The 14,130-nt window shown below is 41.7% G+C and overlaps 2 protein-coding genes across 2 annotated transcripts in view; both read left to right on the plus strand.

Moving 5' to 3' along the window:
- The window catches only part of dhx9 (DEAH (Asp-Glu-Ala-His) box helicase 9), a 40,905-nt gene extending 38,084 nt beyond the window's left edge, over nt 1–2,821 (plus strand). Inside the window, 3 exon segments of the mRNA XM_083991434.1 lie at nt 1,246–1,446; nt 2,267–2,526; nt 2,529–2,821. Of these exon segments, the coding sequence (XP_083847560.1) occupies nt 1,246–1,446; nt 2,267–2,526; nt 2,529–2,593 (526 nt within the window). The 3' untranslated portion in view covers nt 2,594–2,821.
- Nucleotides 2,822–9,820: 6,999 nt separating this feature from the next.
- The window catches only part of lamc1 (laminin, gamma 1), an 81,829-nt gene continuing 77,519 nt past the window's right edge, over nt 9,821–14,130 (plus strand). The window contains exon 1 of the mRNA XM_083991433.1: nt 9,821–10,544. Coding sequence (XP_083847559.1) covers nt 10,154–10,544 — 391 coding nt within the window. The 5' untranslated portion in view covers nt 9,821–10,153. The remainder of the gene's footprint in view (nt 10,545–14,130) is intronic.

A 14,130-nucleotide genomic window follows, 5' to 3' on the forward strand; every position in this document is an offset into this window, starting at 1 on the left:
GGATGGATGGATGGATGGAGAAATGGATGGATGGATGGATGGATGGAGAAATGGATGGACAGATGGATGGACGGATAGATGGATGGATGGAAGATGGATGGACGGATAGATGGATGGGTGGAAGATGGATGGATGGATGGATGGATGGATGGATAGATGGATGGATGGATAAATGGATGGATGGATGGATGGATGGATGGATAAATGGATGGATGGATGGATGGATGGATGTACAAATGGATGGATGGAAGATGGATGGATGGATAAATGGATGGATGGATGGATGGATGGATGGATAGATGGATGGATGGATGGATGGACGGATGGATGGATGGATGGATGGACGGATGTAAACATGGATGGATGGATGGATAAATGGATGGATGGATAAATGGATGGATGGATGGATGGATGGATAAATGGATGGATGGATGGATGGATGGATGGATAGATGGATGGATGGATAGATGGATGGATGGAGGGAGGGATGGATGGATGGATGGATGGATGGATGGATGGATGGATGAATGAACGATGGATGGATGGATTGATGGATGGATAGATGGATGGATGGATGGATGAACGATGGATAGATGGATGGACGGATGGATGAATGAACGATGGATGGATGGATTGATGGATGGATTGATGGATGGATGGAGGGATGGATGGAGGGATGGATGGATGAACGATGGATAGATGGATGGATGGATGGATGAACGATGGATAGATGGATGGACGGATGGATGAATGAACGATGGATGGATGGATGGATGGATGAACGATGGATGGATGGATGGATGAACGATGGATGGATGGATAGATGGATGGATGGATGGATGGATGAACGATGGATAGATGGATGGATGGATGGATGAATGAACGATGGATTGATGGATGGATGGAGGGATGGATGGATGGATGAACGATGGATGGATGGATGGACAGACAGATGGACGGATCAATGGATGGATGGAGGATGGATGGATGGATAGAGGGATGGATGGATGGATGGACAGATAGATAGATGGATGGATGGAGGATGGATGGACGGATGGATGGATTGATGGATGGATAGATAGATACATAGATAGATGGATACATAGACAGACAGACAGTCAGTTTGATTGACAGCTTCTCCCCCCCCCCTCCAGGATCAAGCTGCGGATGCCCCACGCGGTGGCTGTAGATACATAGATACACAGTCAGTCAGTTTGATTGACAGCTTCTCCCCCCCCCCTCTAGGATCAAGCTGCGGATGCCCCACGCGGTGGCGGGTGGCGTGGCGGCCCTCAGAGCAGCTCTGGAGGCTCTGGTGGTGGAGGTCACCAAGGAGCCTGAGATAGTCAGCCAGGTCGACCCGCTCAACCAGCGGCTGCTCAACCTCATCAGACACGTGTCCAAGCCCTCGGCCGCCGGGATCAACATGATGAGCACCAGCCAGAGGTCAGAGGTCACACACACACACACCGAATTCAAACGGGGTCACCTAGAACAGTGGTTCTCAAAGTGAGGTCCGGGGACCGCCAGGGGTCCTTGAGAGGGTTCAAGGGGGTCCCCAACTTTTTCTTGAAATTTGACCACTTTTTTCTAGAATTTTGAAACCTCTTTTTTTTTTTCTTTAGAGAAATTTTACCACTTTTATTTTATATATATTTTTTTTTAGAAATTTTACCATTTTTTTCTTGAACTTTAAAAAAAAAAATTGAGAAATTTTACCACTTTTTCTAGAACCTTTTAAAAATATTTTTTGCGAAATTTGACCACTTTTATTTATTTTTTTACTTTTTTTAAAGAAATTATAATAAAATATAAAATCGAGAACTTTTTTAAAAACTTTTCTTTTTGAGAAATTTGACCACTTTTATTTTATATTTTTTTTACTTTTTTTTGAGAAATTTTAACATTTTTTCTGGAACTTTTTAAAAACTTTTTTTGAGAAATTTGACCACTTTTATTTATTTTTAATTTAAAAAAAAAAAAATTGTAAAAAAAAAAAAAAAAATTAGAAATTTGACCACTTTTTTATATTTTTCCTTTTTTTGAGAAATTCTAGCATTTTTTTCTGGAACTTTTTTATAAAAAAAATTTGAGGAATTTTACCACTTTTTTCCTAGAAAACTTTTTAAAACTTTTGGCGAAATTTTACCACTTTTTTTTCCAGAAATTTCTCCAATTTCTCCTATTTCCAAAAATTCACACGACTGGCCCTAATTTGAACATACATTGACTAAAAAAGTAACGTTCTTCTGTTGTTTTCTCTCAGGATGGGAGACGGACCTCGACCCCCGAAGATGGGACGCTTCGACGGGGGAGGAGGAGGAGGAGGAGGAGGATACCAGGGGGGAGGAGGATACAGAGGTGGAGGAGGGGGATACAGAGGGGGAGGAGGAGGGTATGGAGGAGGAGGGGGAGGAGGTTACAGAGGAGGGGGTGGGGGGGGCTACAGAGGAGGAGGGGGAGGAGGATACAGGGGAGGAGGGGGCTACAGAGGGGGAGGAGGCTACGGAGGGGGAGGGGGGGGGGGTACAGGGGGGGAGGAGGAGGAGGTTATAGAGGAGGAGGGGGAGGGGGGTACAGAGGAGGTTATTAATGATGACATCATCATTTCATCATCATCGATATTTGTTTTTTTTTGTGTTTTTTCCAATAAAATCACGTGAGGACTTTTATTTTGAAAGTCTGGCCCCAGTGTGGATGATGATGATGATGATGATGAAGAAGCTGTGAACGGTAACTTCTTCGTTACAAGTCGTTGAGCTTCTGAACCCGTTTTAATCGTCTGTTTGTGTATTGATCATCTGTATTGACCATCAATAAATGTCTGGTATTGATCTGATCAGACTCAGAGTTTGGTTTTTTTTTTCATCTGAGGCTCAAACACAAAGTTACAGTTTTTTTTCTCTCCAATTTCTTAAACACATTTTCACACATCACACACCCAGACTGCAAAATACCTCTTATATCCTACAAAATGAAGCACTGCAACCAAAACTAGATAAAGTAGCATTTCCTAATGGAAATGCGTGTGAATGCTGAAAGCAATTGCAGAATTAGAAAATAGTGCAAGCAGTGATCACCTTACAAATGTTTGACCAAGGTAGGAATCGAACCCACAACCTCATGGTCAGCAGACTTTCACTCTGCCTCTAGGCCACAGTGTACACACAGTTGCAAAGACTGTTGTCTGTTGATGAGCTGCACTCTGTCTCACTCTGAAGTTAACGAGCCCAAAGCTGCACCTGTTGGAAACACACTGTGTCAACACCGAGAAAGCTTGAGAGTCAAGCTTGAATGACTTACAATGAAAATTACTGTGAATTTCAGGCTGAGAGCAGCAGTTTCAACATGAAGCAAGTTATCAGAAGTCAACAGAGGACGACTGGGAAAATAATTCACTATAATTGTTGTTGAAGCAAGATTTGAACCAGCAACCTTCAAGTCTTCAGCCCAGTGAGCTAACCACTAGGCTACAGACACAGACAGTATGTGAGGGGCAAAGAAAACCTTTAATAAGTGGCTTCTGCTTACAAAAAAAGAGTAAGGAAAGTGCAGAAATTAGCCACACCAAGTAAGAAGAGGACTTTTTTGTGACCTGTGACTATTTTTTGGTGAATTAAAACGAATTAAAAAGCACTTAACAGCAAGTTACAAAGTTGAGCTCCTTCTCCTGCTGCTGTGAAAAAAATGCATTGGGGTGAATGAGAGCAGAGAGCTCCCTGGCTGCATTTAAAAAAATATTTAAATTTATTCTCTAAATCTCTTTGCATTTTTGACGGCATTGTGAGACAGAAGACAAGTGTGGCTACAAACTGTTTACAAAATCATGAGTATTGACCCCTTGCAGCTACGTCACAATTAGAACGTGACGCGAGAGGCGACACCATGACGGACGGCAGAAAGTGCTCAGTGATAATGTACTGTGTATGGGTGCCGTCCAACAATGTGGCTCGATCACTTCACACTACAACCTCACAGCAATATCACTTATTTAAAATAGAATATCTACTCATCCGTTGCAATATATGTTTGTTTTTTTGTTATTCGCCGTAGAATATCTCAGTTTTCTGTGCTTTTTCCACTGCTAAGGAGTTAACGTCAGTCAGTGCCACACTCCCCATACAGCAGCTGCTGCTGTCTTTGCTGCTGCTAACTACAGTTAACAGACCTGGAAAGTAAAACCTGGTCCGACCCGTGGGTGTTGAAGACCTGACCCGACGTCGGTATAATTAGTGATCATTCTCTGATTAAACCCGGCTGAAAAATAAAAGAAAACAGGAAGCCGTCTTCGTTGTAATCGCCGCGATGATCCGCCGGCGGCAACTACGTTGTGACGGTGCTATGTTTACTACGAGCGTTAGCTGTTGTTAGCCACAGCATGTAGCTCAGCTAGTTAGCTTCAACTGTGTTTACATCGACTATACACTGTAGATAAACTAACGTATAATGGCATCGATAATGTGTCTGTATATCTTCGCACTGGTCCTGTTGTTCATGTAACCCCGCCGCCAGTGGCCAGCCCCCGGTTCTTAGCTCTAGACCAGCAAGGAGTTGGTGCTTGGGACCAGTTTTAAGAACCAATAACCGGTTTTTAAGCGGTGGAAAAGCAAAGAACCGGTGCTAGTCAGGCTCTGGCTCCGAACCAGCACTCGAACCAGCTCAGTGGAAAAGGAGGGGAAACCCTACAACCCCGGTATGTCACAAAACTATAACGCGCCCATTGAATTACATTGACGTTCACTGTTCTTTTGCCGTCCATCATGGCGTCCGGAGCTACCGCGAGTGGAACGTGACGTCACGTGCAAGGGGTCAATAGAGTTTAATTTGTGGCTGTGGTGACAGTTTTAAGACAAAGTGTGGAAGCTGATGCACACCTAAAAAATCTTGAAAAACAGGTGCGTTGGAGCATAGGTAGGGAGTGAACAAAGGAAAAAAGGGTCTCCCGCACACTGTCAAGTCACTTGCAAAAGACTTTAAAGGGATAGTTCACCCTAGAATGATATTTCGCTCATTATCTACTCACCCTCATGTTGACTAAGGGCTGGAAGAATTTTCAGAGTCCACCGTCCCTTCTCTGAGTTACAGGGGGTCTTGGCGTAGCAGTGCATTTCAATGCAACGGTTGCAAAGGGACACCGGAGCTCTTCGTAAAAAAACACACACAAAAAAACATCCAAATACCTCCATGATGCTCGTATGTAATGTCCGTCTTGTGCTGAAGCCCCAAATTGCGTAATTGTCCCGAAAAAAATGAAATAAGTCTATATTTTAAGCTTGTTTGTAGCGGAAGCTTCTCGAAGCTCCTCTTCCTGGTCCGTCCAAATCTCGCGTGATTCGCAGTAACCGCACTGACGCCGGTGCAAATCACGCGAGAATCAGCACAAGACGGACATTACATACGAGCATCATGGAGGTATTTGGATGTTTTTTTGTGTGTGTTTTTTTACGAAGAGCTCTGGTGTCCCTTTGCAACCGTTGCATTGAAATGCACTGCTACGCCGAGACCCCCTGTAACTCAGAGAAGGGACGGTGGACTCTGATAATTCTTCCAGCCCTTAGTCAACATGAGGGTGAGTAGATAATGAGCGAAATATCATTCTAGGGTGAACTATCCCTTTAATAAAACAGGTGGACCGAAACGTTGTTTGTTTTATTAAAGTCTTTTGCAAGTGACTTGACAGTGTGCGGGAGACCCTTTTTTCCGACAGTTTTAAGACAAAAGTTCCAGTTGCTTTTTTTTGCCTCTCTTCACTCTGGCTGACGATGTCACCACTCTAGCTCTGCTCGTTAGACGCAATGCACACCCATTATAAAGCTGGATTTTGTCAAAAAATGTAATGATTTAAAACTGCCAAATATCAGAAACTGTTGAAGATATCAATAAGCTGAGTCATAGAGGAACACTTAAAAAGTTTGTCTACATCTTAGAATTTGAATGAAGTCTCTAGCAGAAAGTATGGTGAAGCTTTAGTGGCTGAAAGAAGTAAGAAGATTTGAAGAGTTTGAAGACTGTTCCAATGCATTGTCTATGAGGGGAAAAAAATCTGAAATAGTTGAATATTGCAAAAAGTATGAATATTTGAAAAGAGAAAAGTCATAGCACCTATGTCACGGAAAAGCTGAACATTTTGATATATTAATTGTTGAAATAGCACAAAGTGTGAAGGACTAGTTAATGGACAAAAAAGTGGTGGTTGTAAGAATAATACGTTGAAACAAAATGGCGGAGAGGAAGAACAATAGTGTGAATGCTGAACTATATAGAGAAGACTAGCCTACTGCTAAAATAGTAAAAGTAGAAATATTTTTCAACTTCATCGTCGCCAGAGTGAAATTTGCATTGCAGGCAGGTAAAAACAGAAAACATATAGAATAGAATAGAATAGAATAAACTTTAATGTCCCACAGGGGAAATTTGTTGTGGACTCAGTGCATGGTAAAAAAGCTGCCTTAATATACATACAATACATAAATGACAGTTGACATGTACACACACACTCATGACACACCCAGTCAAGGGTTAACAAGATTAAAAAGTAAACAAACAAACAGACAAACAAGCATCAGTTATTGCACATCTCCCAGATAAAAAATAAAAACAAGAGTTATTGCACACCTCCCAGGCCTCAGCGTACACCATCTACAGAGCTGTTTAAAAGTTTGATGGAGGTGGGTACAAAAGAGAATTTAAAACGATTCAGTCTGCATTTAGGGAGTCTATACCTTCTACCGGAAGGCAAGAGCTCGTAGTTTTCCAGAAGGATGTGGGACGGGTCTGACAAAACCCTCCGTGCCTGCCTGACTACAGACTGCTCGTAGATGGACTGGAGGGAGGGTTTGTCAGTCCTCCCCATCACCTTCATAGCCGTATAGACCAGGCGCTGCAGCTTGGCTTTAGACTGTGCAGAGAGGTTACCATACCAAGCTGTTATGCCATATCTAATAACGCTCTCTATTACTGCCTGATAAAAAAGAAACATAATGTTTTGACTGACCCCAAACACCCTCAGCCTACGTAGAAAATACAGCCTTTGCTGTAAGCGACAACAGACCAAATCAACATGATCACTCCAGCTGAAGAGGTTATCCATCTGGATGCCCAGGTACCTGTAGGATGTGAGCATCCAGATGGATAACCTCTTCAGCTGGAGTGATGTTGATTTGGTACAACAAGTTGGTACAACAAGTTCGGTACAACACTGAGATGGTAAATATCCCGGAGGGCAACTGAGGGCTGTTCCATCGTTACATTGTTGAAAAAAGAAGTAATAGATAATAATAAATAAATAAATGCATATATGCACACATTTGTAACGGCCACGTTGACAAATAAAAAATTCACAAACTTCGAGAATAAAATCGTAAATTTACAAGAATACAGTCGTACATTTCATATGAGACAAAAGTCGTACATTCTTAAACACGCATTCTGAACTTCTGGCTCCCAAGAGGGCGCTTTAGCACACGTTTTCGCTGCCATGAGGGCACTTTAGCACGTGTTTTGGCTCCCAGGGGACACTTTAGCGCGTGTTTTTCAAAGATTGCCCCCCCCCCTCGTGCACGCCACTGGTTGATTCTAAATAAATTCCTGAAACTAAAACGTGGGAGTGCTCCAACAACCATGGAGAGCAGCAGCAGTCAGACGTTCATTCATGTGATACGTTGTTGGTGCAGCAGGGGGCGCCGTCTGACTCCACATTAACCTCATCTGACTCTGCTGCTGCTGCTGCTGCTGGGACACGACCATGGGACCTAATCAATAAATTAAATCAATAACAGAAAATGTCAATATAACCGTCCACTGTTCCTTTGTCCTCCTCTCAGAATCAGAATCAGAAAAAAAACTTTATTTTCTCCTGCAAAAAGCTGTGTGAATTCTTCTAGGACGTGAGATGTGCCTAGAATAAAAGAAACATTCTGAGTTAAAAACACAGTTTAACATAAAACAAACACAAATAAATACAGTACAGAGCATATGATACAGAATGAGGACATGAAAAAAGATTTCATAGTGAGTTGCTGATGGAGTTTCCTCACTTTTCACTTTTCCCCACTGTTTTCTCTGATTAAAAAGCCTGAACTACTGTAAATATGAATCGACATCGGATCTATCAAATGAAGATCAATATGAAAGAATCAGAAAATTGATTTTATTTTTAAACCCTGCTCTAGTAAATTTGTAGATCATACAACCCCACTTTTAAAAAATGGTACTATCCCTTTATTACACTGATATTGATTAAAATATTGATAAAAAAGAGTGTTTCATGTTTAACTTTATGTCTTTAGGAGATCGTTTCATCTTCCACTGGATGAACTGTTAAACACATTAACACACATTGTGTTGTATTGTGTGATAATTGAATTACTGTGGAGTGGTTGTGTGTTATCAGTGAAGACCAGACTCTTCATTAACTCTTCGTTAACTCACTCTAAACTGATCAGTGGTTCACTTTAAAGTGATAAACTGATCAGAGCGTGTGATGTGTTCACTGGTTGTGGTTTTTTACAGTTACGTTCCTTTTTATTACTGAAACACAGAGAGAGGAAAAGTTTGAATCAGAAAAACAGAAACAAGAGGAAAATAATTAAATAAATCTGTGTTAAATGTTTATTATGTTTATATTAGGTGTATAATATTTGTGTAGAATTTTCTTTTTCTTTTTGCTGCCATTTGTTTGGGTGACTTTTACTTAAGCATTAATATATAAACTAATGTGTTAATTAATGCTGAGTAATGCCCCTCCCCCTAACTTTTCCTTTTTTTTTCTTAGACTACGTATGTATTATGGTTTTTTATTTAGCCTTCTTTGTTTTGATGCTAATGCAGCATTACACTGCAAAAACTCAAGTATCTTAGCAAGAATATTTGTCTTATTTCTAGTCAAAATGTCATTTCTAGTCAAAACAAATCTCATTCTACTTAAAATAAGACTCATCATATTAAAAGCAGCTTGTTTTTAGACACTTTTTACTTCTTTCAAGCAGATTTTCACTTGGAATAAGTAGAAAAAATCTGATAGTGGAGCAAGTTTTTCTTCCTTATTACAAGCACAAAAAACTTACTTTCACTGGCAGATTTTTCTATTTATTGTGAATTTAAGTGAAAATGATCTAAAAACAAGTTAATTTTTAGGTAATGAGTCTTATTTTAAGTGGAAAGAGATTAGTTTTGACTAGAAATGAGACATTTGGACAAGAAATAAGACAAATATTCTTGGAAAGATGTTGAGTTTTTACAGTGTACTATGAGTATTAGTCAGGGTCTTACGCAGAATAAATCAGTCATACAAAGATTAGACTACTGGGGTTTTTAATTTATTATGTATTTATTTAGGATGGCTTTTAATACCCAGTAGCACGATGGCACTTTTATCTTATTTTATTTTAACTTATTTGACATTGCCGTATTTTATTGCTTTCACTGTTTTTATTGTATTTAAATTGTTTTTATTTCTGCTTCTTTCTTTTTTATTATTACACTATGTAAAGCACTTTGGTACACCGAAAGGATTGTTGTAAAGGGCTGTATAAATAAAGAACATTTACATTTACTTTTTTATGGGCCCCACTGGGCGCTGGACCCCTAGAGTTATCATCACCTTTCTCCCCTATACAACGGCCCTGAGGAGGGGGAGGGTGGGGAGGGGTATGGTCAAGAGTGTGAGACGTTCAGGGACTCTGGAGGTTTCTCTGGTTTCTCTGGGACTCGGAAGTTGCGCCTCGGACCTGCGCAGTAGCAGCAGCAGCAGCAGCAGCAGCAGCGGACTAGTGGACCAGTGGGTGTAGTCTTTCAGTCTGTTGGTCTGGAGCTGCGGCTGCGTCTTTTCCTGCTGGAGTCAGTCGGTGCATGGCGGCGGTCGGACACACAAAGAGCTGAGGCCGCGATCCCAGACCTGATCCCTGATCCCAGACCCTGATCTGATCCCTCCCAGACCTGATCCCAGACCTGATCCCAGCAGAGAGAAGAGAAGAGGAGAGAAGCGCCGCTTTTTGTGTTTAGTGGAGAAGTGAAGGAAGTTCTGTTCTGCTCCGCGCTGCGCTGGGAAGTTACCGCAAAGTTTTTTGGGACGAGAGTTGAGTTGTTTGGGGTTTTGGGGAAGGGAGCTGCTACAGAGTCTGAGGCTGTAACGGAGTAGAGAAGAGTCTTCACGATGCCTCTGAGCTGGATCCGGACTGCGCTGCTGCTGCTGGCCTGCAGCCTGGCCGCGGTGGTCCTGGGCGCGATGGACGAGTGCTACTCGGACTCGGACGCGGCGCAGGCGCAGCGCTGCATGCCGGAGTTCGTCAACGCCGCTTTCAACACGACGGTGGTGGCGACCAACACCTGCGGCGCCCCCCCCGAGGAGTACTGCGTCCAGACCGGCGCCACGGGGGTCACCAAGTCCTGCCACATCTGCGACGCCCGGGGGGACCCGCGGAACCACCACAGCGCGCAGTTCCTCACGGACTACAACAACCAGCAGGACACGACGTGGTGGCAGAGCCAGACCATGCTGGCCGGGATCCAGTACCCCAACTCCATCAACATCACGCTGCACCTCGGTAAGAGCAGAGCATACAGCATTACAGCGTTACAGCATAGTGGTCTACCTACACCCGGGGCAGAAAGGGTTAATGATCTGTAGCCTCTAGTGGTTCTTGTGGAGTTGTAGTAAAAAAAAGCAACTGGACTTCTTCAAACAAGAGAAAAAGTCCAGTATTTATCCACATTTCACCACTTTTCCCCCCAGAAACTTCTCTAAATCTTTCCACTTTGATATTTTGTGTTTGTTTCAATGTTTTGTCGTCGGTCTAAAAGTTTAAGAGCCACTGTCACAGAAAACTTCACCTTCAAGACTCAAACTCAGGTTTCAGTCTATAATCAACATCCAATAATAATAATAAATCAGTGCAGATCTAGTCCAGTAAAAAGCAACTGGAGTTCTTCTCTTGTTTGAAGCCTGAGGCTACTTTTCAGCCTTCCTACAAATTAACTCGAGTAGTAAAAGTAAAAATATTTGTCTTGTAAATGTATTCAAGTAGAGTAATAAGTACCTAAGAAATCTAATACTCAAGTAAAGTACAAATCCTCTGGATATTTAGGAAGTACAGTACTCAAGTAGATTTACTCTGTAAACTACGGACCACTGTTGAGTTGTCACAACTCGTCCTACACACATAACACAACTCAGCACAATACAATGAAAGGAAACAAGACAATACAGTACAGACAATAAAATAAAAAACAGACAAGACAAGAATCACTTATTGCAACCAGAGTTTGTACAAATATTAGATGAGAGTCGATGAAAGCAGGAGCAAGATGTTTCACAACAGGAGGAGAGGATCTAACAGCCACAGGTTGTTTGGTTCTTTGAACATCAATGTTTTTCTACCTGTTGTTTTCCTATTGTGAGGCACTGAAGAGTTAGTAGGGATATAGGCTACTGTAGGTAGATTACTTTGTTAATAATGATCTGGAGTGGTTCTTGTGGAGTTGAAATAAAGAAAAAAAGGAACTGGACTAAACCAGAGTTAGTTATAAACAGGTCAAAGCAGTGGTGTAGTCTATGTGATACTCAGGTATACCCAGTATATATTTCAGTATACCCAGTACACATTTGGTCTATCAGCAGAACTGAAATCAGACCCAAACTCATAATTGATGCTCTATTTTAATCTAGTTTTTATTACACTATGTCTTGTTTTGATGTAAAGCACATTGAGTTTCCCCTTGGTATGAAATGTGCTGTATAAATAAAGGTGCATTGCCTTTATTAGTCTACAGCTAAACTGATCTAACTGTGATACAGATATGAACAGTGTAGCCACCTAAAGAGCTGTATACAACGACTCTGACTACAGCACTGGGTCAAAGGTCAAAGTCTGGTTGGAACCAACAGGTTGACGATCAGCTGATGGTTGGTAGAGTAGATCATCTAGGTGATTGGATACTTAACTGATTATCTGAGTTTGAGTCTTGAAGGTGAAGTTTTCTGTGTCAGTGGCTCTGAAACAAATTAGACCGACGACAAAACGTTGAAACAAACACACACAGATGTTTGTTCTGAGGCAGAAGAAGGTTTCTGTTCCAGACTTGGGACCAGTCAGTGGTTCTGGAAAAGATTCAGAGAGAGAAGTTTCTTTTTTGGAAGAAAGATTATTATAGAAAAAGTGGAGTTTTGGAGAAATGTAGAGAAGTTAAAGGTTATTTCTGGGGGAAAAAGTGGTGAAATTTGGATAAAACCTTGTGGAGACCCTTGAACTCTCTCAGGGACTTCACTGGAATAGATCTGCACTGATTTACTATTATTATGGGATGTTGATCATAGATTTAAACCTGAGTTTGACTCTTGAAGGTGAAGTTTTTCTGTGACAGTGTTTCTCTGAAACGTTTTAGACCAACGACAAAGAAACATTTCCGGGGGAAAAAAAGTGGTGAAATTTCCATATAAAGTTGTGGAGCCCCACTGGAATAGATCTGCACTGATTTATTATTATTATGGGATGTTGATCATAGATTGAAAGCTGAGTTTTGAAGTCTTGAAGGTGAAGTTTTCTGTTGTTTGGTGAAAGAGATAAGAACAAGAAGCAGCCTGAAGGAGGAGGAGGGGGGGGGGGGGGGGGGGGGGGGGCACATAGTTTTCATTGTTGGGGGTGGAGTGTGTGTCTGTGTGTGTGTGTGTGTGTGTGTGTGTCAGTCAGTGTGTGTGTGTGTGTGTGTGTTGGGGGTTGCAGCAGCAGCTATTTGCAGCGTCTCTTCTCTCAGCAGCTTCTCCTCTGTTGTTGCTGCTGCAGCCGGAGGTGAGAAGTACGGAGAGCCTTTGAACGCATCATCACCACCACCACCAGTTGTTGGTGTGTGTCTGTGTGTGTTTTTTATTTTATTTTATGAAACAAACATGCAGAGTTTATCAGAAATTTAGTTATGTGGACGTTTTTCCTGTCATGGACCAATTTGCAAGGACAAACTCTAAAGCCAAATGCATTTCTGTCATTGGAGTAAAATGATGGAATAGCCTTGACAATGAACTAAAATCATGTACAACTACTGTATTACCCAATTTAAAAGAATGTTTAAAATCAACGTATTGAATAAATATTTAACACTAACATAAAGTAAGAAGATTATTGTTACCAAATGGAGGTTCTGTTTGTTTCGTTTTGATACTGTTCACTTTACTTAATCTGTTTGAGTGTAATTTTCCTACAAATTTAGTTTTGTTTTGTTATTGTAATGTGTCTTCCTGTAAACAGGGTAGGCTTTAATAAGCTTTGCTTCTGCCTTCGCCCTTTCGCCCATATCGATCATGAAATTTTGACTTGTTTGTGTATGTTAATGTTTTGTGGAATGGACGAATAAATCAATCAATCAAATCAAGCAATCAATTTTCAAAGTAAAGGTCTCCCCTGAATGCAGAATGCGTGTCTCTATGACAGGTTGTGGCTTTTATTTTGAAGGGTAGCCTCGTTAAATGGGAAGTTAACCCTGACCTTTTTTTTTGTAATTTTTGGCACGGTTCACCTGAGGTTTACCTGAAAGTTCTTAAAGAGGCTGTGTTGAATCTTTCAAAAATACAGTTTGTTTTCATAGCTTTGTGTGTGTGTTGTGTTGTGTTGTGTTGTGTTCAAGGGTCCGTTACAACACAGGAAATCTAATTTGTCAGATCTGTCTTTGACCTTCGACCCCCTGACTCTTGCGGAGCGTTCAGTTCACAGTGGTGACGTCTGATTGGTCGATGCAGTCGCTGCAGGATGAGGCGTTCAAAGACCCTCAGGTGTGTCGGTGCAGCAGCTGTTATCAGCACATTCCTGAGCTGTGACTCAGAGTCTGAGGCTCATTAAAGCTGCTGAGGTCACAACAAACAAAGATCTGGGCCACGCTTTGATTCTTAAAGGGATAGTTCAACATTTAGTCAGTCAAATTCCCCCATTGCCATAATCTTAATCTCCATAATCTGCCTTTAATTGTCGGTGCAAGCTGTTTTTAGAACGGCGGAGCAGAGCCGTGAGCTGCACAGAGCTACGCTACGGAGGCTCATTATGGGATTTCTTGGTTTCCCTCATCAAACTCATCAAATACACAATCCAACAACTCCACAACGCTCTGGTGGACAAGTTGTGAGCTGCACATTCACCACGCTATGAG

This window comes from Trachurus trachurus, assembly GCF_905171665.1.
Source record: "Trachurus trachurus genome assembly, chromosome: 17".
Taxonomy (NCBI): Eukaryota; Metazoa; Chordata; class Actinopteri; order Carangiformes; family Carangidae; genus Trachurus; species Trachurus trachurus.